This window comes from Typopeltis vanoorti, chromosome 4, assembly GCF_054136105.1.
Source record: "Typopeltis vanoorti isolate ZY-2024b chromosome 4, IOZ_Tvanoo_1.0, whole genome shotgun sequence".
Classification (NCBI taxonomy): domain Eukaryota; kingdom Metazoa; phylum Arthropoda; class Arachnida; order Uropygi; family Thelyphonidae; genus Typopeltis; species Typopeltis vanoorti.
This window is the reverse complement of record NC_143552.1, coordinates 111,405,151-111,428,146: the sequence shown is the minus strand read 5'-3', so window position 1 is coordinate 111,428,146 and position 22,996 is coordinate 111,405,151. Positions and strand designations below refer to the sequence as shown.

General features: G+C 34.8%; 1 protein-coding gene across 1 annotated transcript in view; it reads left to right on the top strand.

The window, feature by feature from the left end:
• PolrMT (mitochondrial RNA polymerase) overlaps window positions 1–22,996 on the top strand; it is a 603,530-nt gene that overhangs the window by 98,115 nt on the left and 482,419 nt on the right. The window contains exons 7-8 of the mRNA XM_090391417.1: window positions 3,265–3,366; window positions 17,494–17,643. Of these exons, the coding sequence (XP_090247543.1) occupies window positions 3,265–3,366; window positions 17,494–17,643 (252 nt within the window). The remainder of the gene's footprint in view (window positions 1–3,264; window positions 3,367–17,493; window positions 17,644–22,996) is intronic.

Below are 22,996 nucleotides of genomic sequence, written 5' to 3'. Positions count from 1 at the left end.
AACGTCCTTCACATGGATCATCTTTAAGGCTGGTATGGCTGTGTTTAAACTCGGCAGCCCATTTCTTAATTGTCGAAAATGAAGGAGAAGAGTGTTATAAACTTTTATGAACTTTGAATGAATTTCTTTTGCCATTAAACCTTCTTTTACAAAGAATTTTATAACTGCACGATACTCAATTTTATCCATTTCAAGGGATATAGACAACACTTTTGCTTCAGACAGCTGTATAAAACAAACTACTTAATAGAATGACTTGCACTTTCACATGGATGCTTATGACAGACGTACCAACTTAGAAAAAAAAAAAATCTTGGCAATAGACTTGCCATTTATGATCGAGGCCAAGAACTTTTCAGACCACCCATGTACTTCAGATGAGAAGCTTTAGCTGTGTACAAAATTCCACAATTTTGAAACATCTTTTAGGTATCTGATAAATCCTTAGAAACTCTAAAGGTTGGAGCTGACCCCTTATAAGGATATACCACTTTTTTATGTGGTCTGAAAGTAATAACAACAAGGCAGTATTTCATTTATATGGTATTTCTTACCAACTTTCAGAGTTTCCAGATATATGGAATAATATGGACTTTCTGTAGTCTAAGAGTGGGGTGAGCATCTGAGACTGAGGATTGTAGCCATTGACTTTTGTGTGTTTGAGTCAGTTCAGTGTTGAGGACCTTATTAAACTAACTGATTTTTACTTTATTTACTAATTTTAAGATACCAATATTGTTTTGAGAAAATATGAGACTGTTGATAAATATTCTACCTCCCTATATGTAGTGTAGGTTCTGTAGATGTGATTATTAAAGCGTCCATGGATCAACTTGTGGTATTTAGGAATTGCAGACTATTTTTAATGATTATGAAATGCTCTTAAAGTATTAGCCATTTAGATGTGTTAATCTAAATTATATTAAACATGCATTTTTTGATATTTATCTGTAATTTTATATGTTCAGCACCCCACAGCTAAACCTCAGAAAATAGCTGTTTAGAGATTTTCATCTCTTTCTCTCACTTTCTCAATCCTGAATAGTATGATTATCGCATTTATATCTAGTTGTATTCGTTATTGTACAGTAGTGTGATGGCAGGTTCCGTATATATTAAACATGAATTTATTAAATTTATCTGTGTATATATATATATACAGGGTGTTCGGGATAAATTTGACAGTTTCGTAAGGAAAAAGAAAATCTTCTTTGTATCTATTAAATTTAATGAATTGACAAAAAAACATTACAGGCAGAGTTGATTACAATACTATCAACAAGATTTACTCAAAATAACCACCATTAGCATCGATCACAGCTTCAATTCTGCTTCGGAACCTTGAACAAGCTGATGCTACAGTCTCCCTGGGAAGGGCCGCAAAAACTGTTTTAATTTTATCCATTAACTGGGCTTTTGTATTACTGGAAGTGCGATTGGTGTCTTTTTCAACTGCGCCCCATACAAAATAATCCATGGGGTTAAGGTCTGGGGAGTTTGGAGGCCAAACATTTGGACTGGTGAAGTCGTAGAAATTTTCAGACAACCATTTTTGACTTTTCCCAGAGGTGTGGCAAGGGGCCGAATCCTGCTGCCATACATACGGCCTACCATTGGCTACCCTTGTTATCCAGGGCTTGACTACAGTTAGCAACTCCACGAACAAAGCCCGAATTCCAATGCCAGGGTTCTTCAACACCTGTTCCTGCAGATTTGCGAGGAATTCTGCTGTACGAACGCAATCAGATCGTCTGCTAGGGATCTTTCTTCTTGCTACATCCTCGTAGTCACCATTGCAAGTCTCTAGTTCATGCCTGATTGTTTTTACTGTATTCAGGGAGCATTGGGCAGCAGTCGTAATATCCTTATTTTGATGGCGGGCACGAATCATCATGATACAAGTTATTCTCTTCCATGATTCAGGTGGGTTCCAGCTATCCATCCTTTCTGACATCTTGTATATGAATGAAGAAGGGTCCAAACTTTTAAATGAAGAGAAGTGTGTGTTAATACATGTAACTTACGGAAAAATATAATTAATTATAAATATGTCAAATTTATCCCGAACACCCTGTATATATATATATATATGTTCAGCACCCACAGCTAAAGTAGTTATCTGGAATAATTAATAATCTTCATATTTTTCTTTCACTTCTTTGATAGTATAAATATCATTATATCTGACTTATGCATCTTCTCCTTCATTGTTGCTTAGTAATCGACATTCATTAGGGCAAAAGTAGAGATTCTACTACCCTGTTGGGCTAATAACTTTAATGCAAAATAAATCAAATATAATTGCTGACTTATATAGCATGGTTTCAAAACGTTTTTAATGATATTTGTGTTGTTAAAAAATGGTGCAAGTCCAAAACAGATAGTCAGTAGTTGCTTTTAGCTTTGTGCCAGTACTTCATGTGACATGTAATACTATATCCACTGCAAATCTAGGATTATCCTATGCCAAAGATTATTATTTCTTCTATAACTAAAATGAAGTATTATACTTTGACATTTAAGTCACAACTAAAACCCTTTAGCACCAATGCCAATTTAATGGAGAATCACTAAGTTCTACTCTGAAAACTATTCTTTTGTTTCTAGAATTCACAGTGAAGAGTTGACTGCCATTCTCATTTTGCTCTTTTTTGTGGAGTATTCAGTTGAGGAAAGAACGCGAGAAGTCTCATGAGAATTAACTTTCAGCATTGTCTTAAACTAAGTATCAAACTTAATTGAGAATGTGGTACACAGAAAATGCTGCAGATGATAATGATATATAGTCAGCTCTCCATTGTGAACTCAGGGAATAAAGGAATATTTTTTACAATGGAATGTAGAGAATTTTCCTTTAGATTAATATTACGCTTAGGAGGCTGTGGTTGCGACTTTTTTTTATAGTTTGTTATACTTAGGGAATTCACAATATCATTATTTATTCTAGTTGGATTTGATTGTATTTAGTATCAGTTGACATTGCTTTTTAGGTCAGTAACTCAACTTAAAGAGTGTGTGTGTGTGTGTGTGTGAGTGATACCCCCCCCCCCCACTCTAAATGCTGTGCTTTCTCTTTAGGCAATCCCTTCAGTCCTCCTATGAGATATAAATGCATTGTTCTTCTTATGAGTATTCTTTGGTAACCAACCAAATACTCGCATAGCTGTAACATTATTAATGTTATAAATTATGTTAATTAAAAAAAAAGTTTAATGTTTATTCAAGACTTGAATTTGCTGCCATAATGTTGGTTTCTTATTTTAGGCTATTCGTAAAGTGAAACCTGATTTTGAACTAGTGCCCTTACCACATGAGGCATCATACACTTGTCCACTACTTTATTCATTAAATAAAAATAATGGAAATGTAAGTCTGATTTTTATTAATTAATATTAAAAATTGCTTAAATATTCAATTATAAACACTTCTTAAATATAATAAATATTCAATTTTTGACAATAGAGAAAATCACAAGTTTCTATAAAATTAAAAAAAAAAATTTTGAACAATAAGATATCTCAATCAGTAGCATTGATGCTTCTTTGGTAGGAAAGATCTGAGTTTGAATTCTGTTTAGGAAGTGAAGAGTATATAGCAAGTTTTTCTTTACAGAAACTTGGGTTTTACATCTCATAAGAAAGACATGCTGGCAGAGAATGCACAAATAATTGACAGACATAGCATATTATGCAGACCGGATTACCCTATCAAGTTCTGGATCTTTCACATTGAGTCTGACATGATGAGAAGCATGTAAGGGAAATAATAATATTATTTGGATATGCATGCAATAAATCTTTAGTCAAAGTTTTTGGACCTAGTTCACCACTCAGGATTTTAGACTTTGTCTTAGTTCCATAGTTGAGCTAGGTGCATCATGAACTTTGAAACTCACTCTTGTTCCACATTTGTAGTTGCTTTAAAAATTACTGATCCCAAACTCCTTTCTTCTCCTTCCCTAGAATCACCATTTTTATATTAAAGATAAAAAAAAGTTAGTTAGTTGTATGGCATTACATAAGTATGAAAAACCAATAAACTCAACTGAAAAAAAAATTAATATTGAAGAGAATGTATTACATAATTGCAAATATTTACTAAAATAAAGAGCCAAAAGGCTTCACTTCGGTGATGCAATTTTTTAAAAATTAAGTGGATATTAAAATCCAGCATTATTTCAAAGCCTAACATAGAAACTATGAACATTTCATATGAAATTTGACTAGAGAGCTTACGGGAATACACTCGCCGATATTTATGAGTTGCCCTAGCCGCACCTTATAGGAGAGATGATCGCTGCCCAAGCGTTCATATATTACCCTCCTATTGGTCCATTTCGAATAGGCTGTCAGGCCAGTGAAACCTTTTCAAAATGGACCAATAGGAGGAGAATATATGGATGCTTGGGCAACGATTATTTCTCCTATAAGGTCCGGCTAGGGCAACTCGTAAATATCGGCGAGTGTATTCCCGTAAGCTGTCTGGTCAAATTTCATTTAAAACTTTCATAGTTTCTATGTTCGGCTTTGAAATAATTCTGGATTTAATATCCACTTAATTTTTAAAACATTTTATTATTATTCATAGGTATTATTTCTGATCATCATATCATCATCATATTTCTGATATATTATATTCAACAGGTGCACAGGAAACTATGATAGTATGACATATTTTACATTATATAATTTTCTCTAAAATTAGTCTGCTATATGTAAGAACTTTAATATCAGATATTATATTTTGGTCTTCTAAGGGACTTTTGACTGCATATGCAGAGTCTACTGAGATCTTTGGGTCTTTCTCTGCATCTTTTGTCAAACTTCAATATTGTAAACTTTCCTTCGCCCATTCCATTTAAAGGATCATACCACATCGTTATCTCTTTTACACATTCTTGATTGCTAACAGTATCAAGTTCTTTTCTAATTAATACAATTCTGTCATTGATGCCATTAATGAACCCAATCTTTATAGAACATGAAAAATTCATCATAAAAATTATGGGAACAACCACTGTGTTAGAGTAAAACCTCAGTTTAATATAAACCAAAATAATAACTCAACATTTCAATCTTCACATTAAGGTCATCATCTCGAGTATACACATATATACAAAGAAACAAGCTTCACTACAATCTACATGGTATGTTAAAGTTACACTAATTACATCAAAGCTAGATTCCTATTATTATTATTATCTATTTGGTTACAAAAATAAATCAAGCTAGAGAACATGTTCACAAAAAAATTACTCATATAAGTATACATATAAATTAATACAAAACAGTGTGGTTGGTGGTCAATAAAAGTTGAAATAATTGCTTAGAGTCATAAAGTCAGGGTTTGCTGGAAAAACCTGAAGAACTAAGTGGGCTGAATGTTTACCATCCAAATTATTGGGATTTTTATGCCACCATTATTGTAGAGTAGGATGGTTAATCAACATTTCACAGACTTCTTTAAATTTCTGTTCGTACCAAATTTTTGGTATTTGTGTGACTCCCGCCTACAAAAATGTTGTGGGTGAGAATCACATAAAAAATAAAATAAACCACAACTTAAATTTTACTCTTTAGAGACACTTGTGACATTATGATTAAGAATTATAGACACGTAAACACAAGAATGTTTTAATATTTGCCAAATATTTCAGTCTGAAAATAACAGACTATCTTCAGTGACTACATAGGAACAGTTTTTAACAAGGTGGAATACCAACAGTTGATCATTCAAAAGTAGAACGAGCGCATTATGTTACATTGCTAAGCATTAAAGAGAGGAAAAATTTCATCAGTGGTGATTAAATTATAGGTATTAATTCACAATTTCATATAATAATCTTAATTTATAAATAACAATAGACTAATGTAGGAATTAAAAGTCTCAATTTAAAAAAAAACAAAAATGATTCCTGTTTTTTGATAAGGATGATGAGCAGATTGTTTGAGAATGTCACATCCAGTGAAAGTGGGTTTTCTGTAAACTGTTGTTGTTAGAATACCTGAAGGTGAATGGGTGAGGAGGACGTCTAAAAAGGATAACTTGTTGTCTTTTCAATCTCCATGGTAAACTTAATACGAGGATGTAAGGAATTGATTCTGGTTAAAAAGGAAGGTAAGGAATCTCTGTTATGATGCCACACTGAAAAGATGTCGTCTATATACCTCACCCAAAAGGATGGTTGAGGGAATATAGATGAAAACAGGACATCTTCTAGATGTTCAAAATCAAAAGTCGGCTAGAGCAGGTGAAAGTGGACTTCCCATGGCCGTTCCTTCCACTTGGTTGTAGAATTTGTTTTGACACAAGAAATATCCAGAGTGCATCACAAAATCAAATAATTTTATAATGTCTTGTGGGATGATGTCAGCAAGTGTAAAGTCTCTTTGAGAGGTACATTAGTATACAGAGATTCTACATCGAAGCTCAACATAAGATCAGTAGGTTGTATCGAGATATTTTTAATTTATTTAGGAAATCCAAAGAGTTTTTCAGAAAAGAGCGTGATTTGTCTATATGTGATTTTAATAATTCCGCTAAATATTTGGCTATGCGATAAGTAGGTGAATCAATACAGTCCACTATAGGACGAAGAGGAATATCTGTCTTGTGGATTTTAAGTAGACCATAAAATCTAGGCTGTCTTTCGAAATGTGTTTTTAGCCTTTCTATCGTGTCTGCATCCAAACTTATCACCTCATCTAGAAGGGAATTTAATTTCTTCAGTTGCCTGTTGGTGGGATCGTGATTAAGTTCTTGGTATGTTGAGCGATCTCGAAGTAAAAGAGAAATTTTTCTTCTATAGTTTGAAAAATTCATAATTACTGTCGCATTTCCTTAGAAATTGACAAGGCACAGAAAGAGATATATGAACTGACTGCGATCTGTGGCCTCAGAATTTCTACTGAGCCACTAAGGAAAAAGTTGTCAGTTGGGCAGTGCCATAGGTGCCAAAGGTTTGGCCATGCCCAAAAACATTGCAAGGCAAATTACAGGTGTCTGAAATGTGGTGAGGGCCACCAGCCCATCATGTGTACTACCAAGCCAAGATCCACACCAGCTAAATGCGCTAACTGTGGAGGACCCCACCCTGCCAACTACAAAGGGATGCATTACACACCCAAAGAACCGAGGGTCAGCAAAAACTACCCTTCCAACACATTTCAGTGATGCTCAAGACAGCCGTGCAGGTCCCACCTCGGTCCAAATCATCTCCAGCTTGACTCTATTCACTGCACCAATGTGCTATATGCATATAGCATATTGGTGCAGTGTGCTGATGAGGGTTGAGGAAGAAAGGACCTACTTTTTTTTGAAAAGCTGATGACCATGTTTTAGTGGCATTGAGACTGACTTGTTATCCTTATCATATTGAAGAAGGTATAGAGATCACTATTTAATTCACTATTTATAGATCTTGAAGCTTGGAAATTTTTGTGTATTGCAGGGTTTGTCAAATGAGTAAGAGGAATGCAGGATACCGTCATCACCAAAACTATGGTTATTGGTCAGTGAAAAAAATATCTTTTACATGGTGAAGAAAGAGGGTAGGTAATAGAACAGTAGCCCAGAGGCACTCCTGTGTTGTTGAAGGAGTTTGAAGAGAGAAAGCCATCTGCCATGGCACACAGTGACCGGACCGAAAGAAAGCTAGCTACTCAGTTACGAGTAACAGAGGGTAGCAGGTAAATGGAAGGATGGCAGTCGAATGAAAGGCCTTGATGCCAGACTCAATCAAATGCTTTAGAAATGATCCTACAATAGTTGGAGGAGAAGAATGAAGCCAGTAGGTTAGTGTTATTTATCTTTACATGTTGTTACAGCAGTGCATTCTGGGTGAGAAAGGCAAAAGCAGAGGAAGCATAGATGATCAGAAGTTGCACCCACTGGCCTTGCAGAGGCTAGAAGAAACAATTTTAAATTGACAGGAAGTAAGTTTTCTGCTGTTGGTTTTTACAGAGTTAGATTTGGATTTGTCGATGTTTGTTTTGCATTTGCTGCTTTCTTCAGTGTAGATTGAGTATGAAGCTGAAGTTCTTTTCATAGATCACTTGTGGATGCTAAATTTTTTTTTCTTGAATTGCCTTGGTACACAAGTGATCTATGAAAAGAACTTCATGTGTAGATCTGATCTTAGAATGTTTCCCAAATTTTATATTAAATTAACACAGCCTTACATGTTGAGGTTATGAGAGTGTTTTATTGCCATTGCTGACTCTAAAATGGTCTCTCCATCTTGTAACAATTTCTAAGTGGTACATCGCTTTTCTTCCATCTAATCTTGCATGAAAGAATGTTAAAGTATGGTCTATCAGTCCTGACTTGACATGGTGTAATCCTTGCTTTCAGCAAGGCAGATTTCAAGAGGTTTGTCTGTCCATAGTAGACAAAGTTACAGTCATAAGACATGTTATATACTCAACAATGTTATAGAGGATGGGCTTTGTTCTTTGGTGAATGGATGAAAGTTGTTCCTTGAAGTGTAGTTTGAGGGTGGTGTGATGGTTATATTTATTTAGTACTTCAGCTATCTTTTCAGATGTACCTCAGATATATGTGATAATAAAAATAATTAGAAGAAACAATCATGCTTTGGTTTTGTATGTTTGGAAAGGAGGAGTTGGGGAGGGGAGGAATGTAGTATTTTATGTGTTTTATAGGGAATTTTACCTATAGACTAAAAAAAAGTGTGGTGAAGATAATTAAGTTCTGTGGCAAGATCTGTGTCACAAATAACCTTAGCTCTGTGAGTTAGTATTTTTGTTTCAATAAGGAAATACCATGAGTAGGCATATTTAAATAAACTATAATACTGGGATAAACTCACAAAAATAAAATATTATTTTATTGGTATAATTTTTGCCTAAGTATCCAAGGCATCTTCAGCACGTGTAAAAAGTTAATCGAACTATTAATTATATGAAGAGCCAAAGGCTTCAATTCGGCGACATATAAACTTATTTAAGTTAAGGGATATTACATCCCATATTGTTTCATAGCTGAAACAATGAGACTCAAAGAGTTTCATGCTGATGAAACAATGCTATGAAACAATATGAAATATAGATGAAATGCTGTGAAACAATATGGGATGTAATATCCCTTAACTTAAATAAGCTTATATGTCACCAAATTGAAGCCTTTAGCTCAATTTGGTGTCCTAAAAAATAATTAATAATTTTTAGGACACCTTCTTGGCAATTCTCATAGTAGGATATATGTAAGTTCTGTTTGTTACAAACTTAGTATTTCTAGGTCTACCTACTCACTGATGAGACCTCAATTAAGGTTGAAACCGGTCTGGGTAGTGACCTTCTCTCACTCATAATGTAGACCAGTAATACAGCTCCTAGGAGCTGGGTTTCACATTATGGGGAAATATCAAGAATAGTGATCGGAGCTTGCTCCACCCTTACCATGAGTTGCCTCAGTGTTGCACTCCCTAAAGGGTCAGTTGTAACACTATCCAGGTATTTGCTTACGCTTGGACTTGCTGAACTTTATATATTTACTATATTCGGCATGAAACTCTTTGAGTTTCTTATTCGGCTATTAAACAATATGGGATGTAATATCCCTTAACTTAAATAAGTTAATTGAACAATAACTGATAATTCCAGAAGGCGCTACCAAAGTAGCTAATGTAAGATAACTGAAAAAAGTCATTAAATTTCCTAACTTATTAATAACACACACACACACACACACACACACACACACACACACACACACACACACACACACACAATTAAACAAAATAAAGTTAGGAAAGATTAGCTGATTTAAAAAGTACTTTCTCCCATAATGGGGATAGATGTAGACCATCAGATCTGTTTAAGTTAGGAGAGTGAAGTAAAGTTTCATGTGTTTCTTTATAAAGCCATTCCATGAGGAACCGACTTTTGTGAAGGACTCGTCTTGTTCCAATGAATTCTGTGTCTAGTGTTCATAGCATGCTCTGCAAGTCCAGACTGTCCAGGCTCAAGGTATTGAATATAACCAGTGTGCCACGGCACATTAGTGTGCTGCGAGAGGTCTTCAGGTGTGCCGTGAGATTTGTGATTACTAAATTACTTAAGATTACTAAATATAAATATTGAAAAATATTTTCCCTCACTTGACATATCATCCTTCGATTGGATAAGAGATCTGTTTGTCTTAAGTGCATGTAAATTGGAAAATTTAAAGATTACAGAAGAGGACGAATTAACAGATATAAGAAATGACAAAGGTTTAAAACTAAAACATTCAACAATAGATACTACTTCGTTTTGGTTATCTTTAAGAAGCGAATTTTCCAATATTACCAAAAAAGCAATAAAAGTACTTCTTCCATTCTTCACATCATATTTGTGTGAATCAAACTTTTCTGCAACGATTATTATTAAGAACAAAAATAAATCCCGGCTGGAAGCCTTGGAAGATGATTTAAGAGTATGCCTATCTAAAATTCGACCTCACACAAAAGACATTCTGGAACAACATCAAGCTCAGATGTCTCATTAAAATTAACTGCAAGTATGTATATTATTTAATACATTTAATATTCATTTGAAAAAATCAAAAATTTTTTAAAAATAATTTTGAGTATTGTTTTTCTTACTGAAAATGTCAAAAATATAGTTTATATTTTTTTGGAGCAAAAAGGATAAGTAATTACTGTTATTAATATCTTGTGTGTGTAAATCAATCAAAATTATGCCTATTTTTTGCCAGATCGTCAAAAAAATCAAAAGAATATATTTTTAGTGTGCCACAGAATTTTAATAATTAGTCTTAGTATGCCATATTAGGAAAAAGGTTGAAAATAATTGTTCTAGCTGAATAAAAGCAGATCTTCCTGTTTGTCTGAAACAAGATAACCCACAAGAGCAAGGAATCTGGTAGACATCTGGATAATTGAGATGTGGAAGCTTGTCCTTTGGAGAAGTGAGAAAGGTTGAGATTTTTCTGATGGGGCGAAAAGGCAGGTAAACTATTTAGTGGTTTTAAAACTCGCTATGCATTCACTAATCCTTTTGACATAAGGGATAGGAATATGAGTTATTCCTTTTGTATTTGAAGAGGTAGAGATACCAAACTGTTCAGAGCTCTTTTGATGAAATAATTCTTATAACCATTAGATAAAAAATTTGAAATAATATGTTGTAATTCTTTCTGTGAAATGAAAAGAACTTCAGCTTCATACTCAATCTACACTGAAGAAAGCAGCAAATGCAAAACAAACATCGACAAATCCAAATATAACTCTGTAAAAGCCAACAGCAGAAAACTTACTTCCGGTTAATATAAAATTGACAGGAAATTGATATGAAGAATGTAAGAAGTGTGCCTGATGAACCAGTGTTTTAATGGTTCCAGTCTTTCTTTTGACTGGGATGGTGATGAGATTCAGCATGGATATAATGGCCTGTATCAGCTTCTTCCGAAAAATTGAGAAATGCAGGTTACCATCTGGTTAATGAAAGATTAAAAGATCTAAAAAAACCTAACTGCTTATTTACTTCTTCTGTTTGGATGAATTGGATCCTTGGATGAAGTGCATTCAATTTAGACTACAACTTGTAATTCATAAGAAGAGCCATTCCAGATAGCAAAAATGTCATCTATCTACATATCTGAACCAGTGAATAGGTCTAGGTGAAATGTTGTCTAAAATACATTGTTCAAAGTTGTCCATTGGGTCCACTCCTTTTGTTCTTCAGATGAACCATTACAGAAAGAATTACAAAGTCTTATATTCATTACCTTGAGCCTGAGCAGTCTGGACTTGTGGAGCATGCTATTGGAACTCGTCTTGTTCCAATTCATTGGAACTCGTCTTGTTCCAATGAATTCTGTGTCTAGTGTTCATAGCATGCTCTGCAAGTCCAGACTGTCCAGGCTCAGTGTTTTGGCAGAAGCATTGAAAATATCAGCTGCATTGTGAATGGAGAACTTATAGAACAAGTAAAACATTTCAACTACTTAGTCACGATTTTTACTGAAGATGGTAAGTTAAATATGGAAATAGACAACAGAATCAACAAAGCTGGTATAGTAGGAAGTCAACTGAATAAATTTATGGAATAAGAGAGAAATTAGCCAAAACACTAAATTATCTGTATACAAAGCAGCGTTTAAACCAATTTGAACTTATGGATCTGAGAGCTGGGTTAGATGTAAAACACTTGACCAAAGACTAGAGACCACAGATATGAGAGTCATGAGAAAGATTAGGGGCATGAACAGATGGCATTAATGGCAATATCATATTAAAAATGAGGATATTGGGAGAGAACTTGATATTGTTAGCATCCAGGAATGCATTAGCAGAGCTAATCTCAGGTGGTATGGTCACCTAAGCAGAATGGGAAAAATTAGCAAAACAAGTGTTTTCTGCCATGTTGGCAGGAAAAAGATCCAGAGGAAGACCAAGATATAGGTGGAGTGATACAGTAAAAAGTGCCTTAGAAGACAGAAATATCAGACCTGATAATATTGGAGTCTTGACATTTAACAAACTGATTTGGAGGAAAATTGTAGATAGGAAGTTAATGAGATAAATTTTTCATGTAGTACTATCATAACCTGTACACCCATTGAGGGTATATATCAGTATTTTGATGATGAAACCTCACTAACACAAACAGATCCGATGTTCTCCATGTATCCCCTTTATGGAAGATAGTACTTTTTAAATCAGCTAATCTTTCCTAACTTTTTTTTTGTTTAATTATATATATATATATATATATATTTTTTTTTAATAAGTTAGGAAGTTTAATTGACCATTTTTTTAGTTATGCTACTTTTGGAATTGTCAGTTATTGTTTGATTAGTTTTTTACATGTACTGAAGATGCTTTTGATACTTAGGCAAAAATTATATTAATAAAATAATATTTTACATGAGTTTATTCCAGTATTATAATTTATTTAAAGTTAGTATTTTGAGGATTTCATGTTATTGAGATGGATGATGGTATGATACCTGCGGGAGGTCTCCCAGGCGAACGGCCTCTAGTTGATAAAGTAATGTAGATAAGGTAAGGGAAGTCAGCAATCCATAACCTTGGGACATTAGGATTGGATCTGAAGAATGGGCCAGTTGGGCTGTGGTCCAAAGTAGGTATGGTACTGCACAGAACTGTTCGAGATTGTCCAGTGAGGGAATGTTTAACTTCAGAGCAGCATTAAGGCCTTTTCATAGAATGCCTTAACTGCATGGTGTGCCAGATGGACAATTTGGTTGGCAACTAACAGCTGACTCAGAACTGGCATGGGCCATGGGAATCTGACTGACTAAAACAAAGCATTGTGATGGCCATTGAGAGGTGTTGCCACCATTTGATCTTGCCTATTGTTATGAATGTTTAAGCGAAAGAATATCAGTCATGAAAACAATTACCAGAGTATATTATGCATTTTTGCTGGATCGTTTAAATAATGAAATAAAGGAAAAATTACCAACTTGACGAAAAAGAAGATTCTTTTTCACCACAACAACGAGCACGCTCACTCTTCTGCAATTGTGACCGCAAAATTGTTCGATTTATGCTACGAAGTCCTTTCGCCCCCCCCCTCCCTCCCCCTGCTCTGCAGATTTGGCTCTCTCTCAGACTACTGTCTGTTTCCAAACATGAAAAAATGGCTGGCAGGAAAGAGATTTTCATCAAATTATGAGGTGATTGCCGAAACAACTGCCTATTTTGAAGAGTGGACAAATCATACTATATGGACGGGATCAAAAAACTCGAGCATCGTTGGACTTAGTGTATAGACTTCAAAATTTGGCAGAAGTAAACATGACTCTCATTAAGGCTGATGCTAGCAGATAATTTGGGTGGAGCCCTAATTCTGCTAGTCAAATAAGCTAGCCAGATGAAAATTTCAGTCTAATTGGTGGGTTTGACATGCGTCCTTTAGTGGATGATCTTAAATGGAATATTCAAGTAGCTCTTCCTGGACATGTGGAGTTGGTTGCCCACCTTGGCATTCCCCCCCCCCATCACAGGCAATTAAGACCACTGTTGATGCATTATAGTTGGAAGCAGATAGGAGTGCTCAAAGATCCCCATCATGCCTGTACACATACAATTGTACAGATTGCCTTTCTGACTCTAATGATAGTGGACTTGTTAGATTTCAGTTTGTAAAAATTCGATACAGTAGAAGTTCTTAAAAATTTTTTTTTTGCATTGACTTTTACAGAGGTCATAAATATAATAAAACCACACATTGCCATACTGATTGTAAACCCACACGGGTATCTGGCAAAAAGGAGTAACACCGAATTGTTCATAAAATTATTATAGTATAAATATTCAAAATTGTGCATTTTACGTAAATCCAGGAGTGATATTGTAAAAATAGCCTAGTGTTGAAATAGTTCTGCCTCAAGTAAAAAGGATTACAGTGGATTATGTCTGGAACTTGAAAGCGAAGCAATAGCGCTGAAGGTCATTCGAACAAGGAAGTTTTTCCACCTACACTCAAGGTCAAGATCGCTGACATCAGAGTGATCGCAGTATGTTCAGGGATCTCCGACCCTGAAACAGGGAACTCCCAAAAAACTGTATATAGGAGGCCTTAAGAACGAGACTCTCTCTCTCTCTTTCTCATAGTCTTCTAGCTGCAGTCCATAGGCCCGATTTGGACTTGTCTATACGCTACCCATGGGAAACGGGTAGTCCCTGAAGAAGCATTGAAAGTTTCCGTGATGTGTAGCAAGTAAGGGAACTTGTTTCGTGCACCGAAAGCAGGACACCTTCGTTTGACCTAGTTTTCCATCGACGAATATGTGCTGCTACTCCTGCAAGTGAATTATGGAAGGATGGCTACCGAGTGCCGAACGAAGAAATCCAGTACACAGAACAGATTGGAAGAATCGGCAGAAACAGCTAAGGATCTCATGTGCTGATGGGACTATATGTGTTACTGTGAGTAGATTTTTGTATCAATAGTTAAGTGCAGAAGGATGATTGTGAGTCCACTGGACATAGTGTTCCTAGGTTAATAGTATTGTCACTGAGATAGCAAGGTTTGAAATTGAGATGTTAGCATAACATGTTAGGAATAGTGTCAGCTAGAATTGTGGAATATGAGAATCTCCTTTCACTGTTAATGGCAAGCTTAATGATGTTAGACAGTAATTGAAATTCAAGATAAGATAATGAAAGAAATTGTATGAAAAGTGTATAATAGTATAGAACTACTTTAAGTTATAATAAATATATTTTGTTTGCTTAATATGGACTATCGCTTGATCTTTGTACAATGCATGTAGAGTATGAGACAAAAGACATTCAAGTCCATGCAACCACATTAGGACTGCCTTGAATTTGGCCAGTTGAACAATGCACCTTAATCTGATATATTATTTACCAAGCACATGATTCTTGTTCCCATCTTAGCTTACCTCATCTCTACATGCTAAATTTCCCATTTATCCCTATATAGAAACCATTCACAATGTATCACTAGTAAGTTCTAATAATGTGATCAGTTGTCTCATTAAATCCACCAACTTGTTATATCTTATTCTTTGTTTGTCTTATATTGTTTTATTGTTGCCTTTTGCCTTTCCTCTTTTTCTGTGCCCTTTAGTGATTTGTGTATCATGTGGTCCCTTTTTATTTCTTAGGTTGCACCTTTTGCTATACCATGATCAATTGTCACATCACGTGTACTTTGTTAAGCTGATGTCTCTTCCTACATTAATTCTTCTATCACTATAATTATTATTATTATTATTATGTGACACCTCCAGGGAATCCAAAGACTCATCGAGGGAGGGTACTGACTCTACAGCTCTCTGTCTCCACCACTCAATCCAACTACAACTAACTGCAACTACACCAACGCCATCTACCGCTCACTACTACCACTAGTATTTCCACAGCCAACCACAAACATTCATGTCCCATGGTGGGATTCGAACCCGCAGCCTTAATTAGTTCTATCATTTAAACGTTAAGGGTCCCACAAAAATGGTGATGCTGCTGGTGAATATGCCTGTGAATGATGTGAATGCCTACTGCACTGTTATCTTTCACTCTCTTCAATAACCTGATATTCATCCTTACATTCTACTTATGTCCAACCAAATCATTTGTTCCCACGACCACCACAAACTCTCTTTTTTTGTTTACTTCTGATATCCAATGCATCCATTATCTTGTTCATTCTGCCTGCTGGAAAACAGACCTTGTGGACTCTCTTATTAACCACGCTTCTAATAATCTTTATGGATTGCTATTCTCAAGTCATTTGTCAGTTTTCTCTACTTTCCTTCATTCTATCATTTTGCACTCATTCATTCCTATCAACCAAATGTTCAGTATCTTAGCACATATTTCTCATTTTGTTTCTCATGCTGAACAACTAATTCTTCAAATCTTGCATTCCTGTAATTTCCCACTGTCATACCCTCAGTCTTCCTCCCCCTGGTTCTGCCATTCCTTTCTTTCACTTTCTTAATTTCACTTTTGTTTCTTTATTCATTTGTTCTTTCACAACCATCTTGCTCACTTTCATTCCCTTATTCACACAATCTTTTGCAGTGACATTTATGCTACTTTTCATTCTGTCAGTCTATTTTGTTGGACTTGTTGCCTAACAAAACATCGCACTTTCCATGAACCCATACCTGCTCTCATCTATTTGGTTTCTCTACAGACACCTCTTTCATGTTTCGCCATGAATACATGTTGCACTCACAACATTAAACTATTTTGAAAAATCTGTTAATTATATTTGATCTTTGCACTGCATATTGTGCAGATCTCATTTGTACTGCCATTTTTTTTTGTTCAAGGCAAGCCTCAGAATTCAATTAAAAAAAAAAAAAGCAATAAACCTACAATGCTCCACAATCACTCAGTTATACTAAGCTATCAAAAATAAACATCATTCTACTAAAACTTAATCAGTATCATTGATTACCACACAAAATAACACTTATCTTTTCTCGAGCTCTTTAGGAGATAGGCTAATAGGTTTATATGTAGCTGAAAATGAAATGACTTAAGGATGTGTCTCATATTTGGCCATGTGGATAGTGTCTCTGCTCTTCAAGCAACAGTCTGTTTGTTCAAATCCTACTGGTGCATGTAGGTTTATGACTGCTTTTAATTAATATATCATTCATCATATGGTGTGACACCTTATAATTGCAGACCCTGATTATTAAAGGCCATTTTCAGAACCTAATAGCACATATGTGAGCAGGAATTTAAAAAGAGAGAGAGAGAAAGAAAGAAGGAAGAAATTTATTAACATTCTTTGTGGAACAGTGTCATCAATATAGTTCTACAACTTCTGCTGTAGGTTTACAAACTTTTCCAGAAACTGTGGGATAACATAAAAAAAAAGTGATATAGTCATTATGAAAGCACTTATAACCATTTTATAATATGATTCAAAAATTTCAGATTTTATGTGTGTGTTATTATAAAATAGTTTACAATGGGATTTTGCTTTCTTAATAATTGAGAATATCTTTTGTAAGGGTCCAGCATATTCTTCATGTGATGGAGTAATTTCAGTGGATGAATTGAAGAATTTCGCCATCAAACAGTTGCAATCGGAATCTGATTTTATAACACATGTTAAATCAGTTGGTGATACTTCTCATCAGAATGAAAGAACATTTTATTTGGTATGACTTATTTTTAATTTATATTGAAATTATTTTTTTAATAGAAATAACTTGCAAATATCTTGTTAGGTAATTTTTGTCACATACATTTTATCACGTGAAATACAATGATTATAGGTATGACAAAATGTATTAAGACCAATCCATAATAAATAGAGTTCATATTTATTTTATCATTTCCGAAGTGTTGTCATGATCTTTATTTCATTTATTGTGGTGCTATATTGTTTCATGGTATTGTATTTTAGAATAAAATAACTATGAGGCTACAAGTAGACCTCATTCAAAAGAATTCTTTATTGATTTTGAGTTGAGTTTGGATTTCTCAGAAGGAGAAAAAGAAATATGCTTAGGCTTTTAAATGTTTCTTTTCATTATTGAAAGTCTAGCTTGCTGCAAAGTATTTTTATTTTGTATTTCATTCTAGCGATGGTTAACTGTGGTAACAGGAGGAATATCATTCAGTTTCAATTGTCTGATCTTGAGACTTACTGTATTAAATGGGAGATGAATTTCATCACCCCATGTAAGATTGCTACCATCCAATATTGGAGACTTGTTGTTTGGGAATAAAGTTCTGCATTTGGTTTCTATTTTTATTAGTTTTTATTAGTTCTAAAATATATTGTATTAAGTCTCACTTGTAAATTATCACAAATTTTGAATTTATTCCCATCATATTTGTTTAAATTACTTCTTGGAAAGTGTAAAAGAATGGCTCTTGTTGCAGACTCCCCCCCCCCCCTCTCTCTCTCTCTCTCTCTCTCTCTCACACACACACACACACACACACACACACACACACACTAATTTTAGTAGTACATAAAAGTGAGATAACAAGTACTTATTTTTAAAAAAATTAAAAACAATTGTCTTCCATTCCCTCAGAAGGAACTAGGTTATTCTGTACTCCATTCTAGTGATGGTGAACTACAGTAGTAGGAGGAGGATATTCAGCCTATATCATTCAGTTGTATAATGTGATCTACCAGTTTGGTAATATTTTTGTGTGTGTTATTAGTTTTCATATGCAATAATATGTGGCTCTGAGTCCTGCAAAAATCTCTATCAGTTCAGTTTACTTTCTACAGTTAACTCTTTTTGGAAATATGCTAGCAAGATGTTATATTTTCACTAACACTCTTTACACAAAAGTATAAAAAGTGTGTTTCTTTTATCATTTCCTGTAAAAAGATTGTTAGCTGTTGAAATTTTTTCCACTTGGTTATACTATAAATTAAAGATACAAGAAATTATATTCTTGTTTAATCCTTTATCCAAGTGTAAGCAAACAAAGTTTGCGCATGAAGTAACTTCATAACTGGGTAACTCATATATAGAGACTAATGACTTCACATCACTTGCCTTAGTATCTCATTACGCAAAGCACATATCCTTACAGACATGTATAATGCTATGCATTACGGGAAGGGTCACTACCCAGACCAGTTTCAAACCTTTATTGAGGTGCTATCAGTGGAAGCTAGACCCAGAAGTGATACCAAGGTTGAAGTAATACAGAAGTCATGCAAATTTTGTTCCCTTTACTTGGATCTCATCTTTCAACATCTCTCTCTAATCTGGAGTATTTTATAATAAGGTGTGATGCTTTTTGGCTACTTGTAATTGGAAATATGAAATCTACATTACTTCAACTTTGGTATCACCCCTGAAACTGGCTCCCACTGATGAGACCTCAATAAAAGTTGAAACTGGTCTGAGTAGTGACCTTTCCCATAATGGATAGCATTATACATGTCCGTAAGGATATGTGCTTTGCATTATGGGATAATACAGGATCTTGAATGAGAACTTGAATGGGATAATACTAACCTAAACTTCTATATACGAGTTGCCCATCATGAAGTTTCTTCATGTGCAAACTTTGTTTGCTTACAAATAAAGGATCAAACCAAGAATATAATTTCATGGCATCTTTAATGTATAGAGTGTTAGCTGATTGCTTCCTGGTTACCTTCAATACTTGACAATACTGAGTTGTGACTGTCACCTTTGATACTTTCTTTTAAAATAAACAATGCTTGCTGTGCTAAACTGGATTATGACCAAATTTAATGTAAGCAATAAAAATATAACAATATACAGTTTTAAAAAATAATAATACAAAAGTAAATAACTGTCTACAATATTTATAAATTTGAAGTAGAATTTCAAAGATACTCAACAGAAGCTTAAAAAAACATGAACTAATTGCATATGATGAAATTCGCTAGCCTCGAGCTTGATGAGTAAAGCAGAATCAGGTTTTTGGCAGTCTCAATACTATTCACGCTTGCTTGAGATCATTTCAATTCCTTAGCTATACACTGTTGATTTTGGCCATCTTTGTATAGAGACACCATGTGAAACTTCTTAGCTTCTGATATGTCACTTGTTTGACCCATGTTTAGCAAATGATTAACTGAAATCCACGTGCAAACGATTTCTCACACACAAGTCAGTCCCCTCAGCTACTGAAATATATGCTATTTCTATGCTCTCCTCAAAACCAATCAATAAAATTTGGAATATTCTCATATTTTGAACCTCATTAAAAATTATTCTAATTTTGGGATTGTTTTCAAATAACAGTTTTCTTATAATTTATAATACATATTTATGTGTTTACATAGTTATATAATCTACAAGGTACATAGATTTTGATGATGATTATTCATAATTGGTAATAATTATTTTCTATGCAATAAATTAGAATTGCAAATCATTCAACACCTTTTCTTTGATTATTCTAATTTTTTGATTTGGAGGTTTAGATGTTGACCAGGGGGTGCTTAAGGGTCAAAGCTGTATAACTGACAGGAGACCTCCACTTAGCCTTTAAAGGAATGCAGAGAACTGACCAGGGCTTCTGACCTAATGTCCAATCCTCACCTTCTCATGGTGCACTCTGTTGGGTATCTACTGGATACTGAACGAACGAGAATGGGCTGGCAATTTGGGATTTAGCCGACCAAATTGTATTCTTATTGGTTAAACCAAAATAAAAAATGATGGTACAACATGACAAAATTTCATGCTGACTGGGGCGTTGCCCGGTTAAACAAGGCCCCCGTTATTTTTGCCAGGGAACCAGGGCGAACAGCGAAAAGTCAGCTACTGGAACAAATCTGAAAACACACTCCCAACCCAACATCACCAGAGTTAAAGATCGGTACTATCAACATAAGAAGCCTGAATGGCAAAGAAATGGAGCTAGCTGAGGAATTAGATAAGTATCAGATCGACATAATAGGGGGTGACTGAAACAAAAAAGACAAAAACTGGTGAGATCTTTCTGAGCAATAAATACAAAATGTTATATTCAGGCAATGACAATCAAGGAAAAGGAGTAGCCATAGTATTCAACACAAAATACGAGGCTAATCTTCTTGAATGGCAGTCAGTCTCAAGTAGAGTAATGTGGGCAAATATGAGACTTATTTGTGCCTATGGTCCCACAGAGGGTTCTACTAAGGTAGAAGTGGAGGAATTTTTTGAGGCTTTAGAAAAAGCAACTTACACAATGAAAAAGGAAAAGTTGGTCCTTGTTGGGGATCTAAATAGCAGAGTAGGAAATGATTGTGAGACATACAAAAATATTTTGGGAAAATTTGATGAAAAGAGCAAATCTAATAATACTGGCAAATATCTGTTGGATTTCTGCTCAGGACATGGACTGGTTATTACTAACACCATGTTCCAACATAAAAATGCGCACAAATTCACATGGAGAGAAGAGGCAAGGAATAAGAAAAGTCTCATTGACTATGTTATTGTCGATAGAATGTTGTTTTCTCCCTGCTGCAGGACACCAGAGTGTACAGAGGATTTGAAATTGGAAGTGATCACTATTTAGTCTTGAACAGGATAAAATTGAATTTCATATTGAAAAGAATAACATGTAAGAAAGTTTTAAAGCGAATAAAAGTTGAGCAGCTCTCAGATGTGAACTGTAGACTAAAATACACAAAGATTATTGAAGAAAAAATGAAAGAGTTTGAGAACAGGAATCAAACCTTGGAGATTCAGTGGCAAACTCTGAAGAAAACATTGATTGATTCTGCCAGAGAGGCATGTGGTGAGGTTGTCTGCAAGGATAAAAAAATCAAACTCCCTGGTGGACACAGGAAGTTAAAGAGGCAGTGAAGGAAAAGAAGAAAGAATATCAAAAGTTCCTGTCAAATAAGTAAGCTTGTGCTCTTAGAGAATATAGAGACAAATGCAAGAATGCTAAACACTGTGTAAAACTAGCTAAACAAAAGTCATGGGAGGACTTTGGCAAGAATATAGAAAATAAATATCAAGAAAGTGGCAAATTATTCTGGAGGTTGTTGAAGAAGCTTAAGAATGGAAGAAAGAGTGCTGTAAAAGGAGTTAGAGATGATAAAGGTGACATGAAAACAGAAGAAAATGATATCCTTGGAGTATGGAGTAATTACTTTGAAAAACTGCTAAATGAAACAAACAGCAGTGATGACAGCACAGTGGTAATAAAACACTGACCAGGCATGCAGTCAGGAATACATATCCATACTTGAAGTAGAAAAAGCCATCAAAGGCTTGAAATGTGGAAAGGCAGCAGGAGTAGATGATATTCGACCAGAAATGCTGAAGTATGGTGGTATAAAAGTCTTACAGTGGCTGCACTGCATAGTTCAGAGAGCCTGGACAGAGGGACGAATTCCCGATGATTGGAGTAGAGCTCTCGTAGTACCCATATATAAAAAGGGAAATAAAACTGAATTACAGAGGTATTTCCCTACTGAGTGTTCCTGGCAAGATCTATACAAGTATACTTGAGAAACGGTTGAGAAGAATTGTGGAAGAAAAGCTTGCGGTGAAGAACAAGCTGGATTCAGGCCAAATAGAAGCTGTCAAGATTAGATCTTTACTTTACGACAAATAGTCGAGAAAGCATGGGAATATAACAAAGATCTGTATTTAAGTTTTGTCAATCTGGAAAAGGCATATGACAAGGTGCCAAGAGAGAAGCTATTCAATAAGCTACAGTTATATGGTGTCAATGGGCATTATATCAAGCAATACTTAGTCTTTATTTGAGTTGTAAGTCAGCAGTTAGAATTGAAGGAAGTACAGGAAGATGGTTTAATGTTAAATCTGGTGTGAGACAAGGATGTACATTATCCCCTCTGTTATTCATTATCTATATGGATAACATTATGAAGGAAAGTGGTATTAAACATGATATCAAAATTGGAGATGTTAATGTCAGCTCTTTGCTTTATGTGGATGATGTTATGCTTCTAAATAAATCTGCTGCAAGTCTGTAAGATTCTCTGACTAAATTGAATAACTGTTGTAATAGATATGGTATGAAGGTCAGCAATAAAAA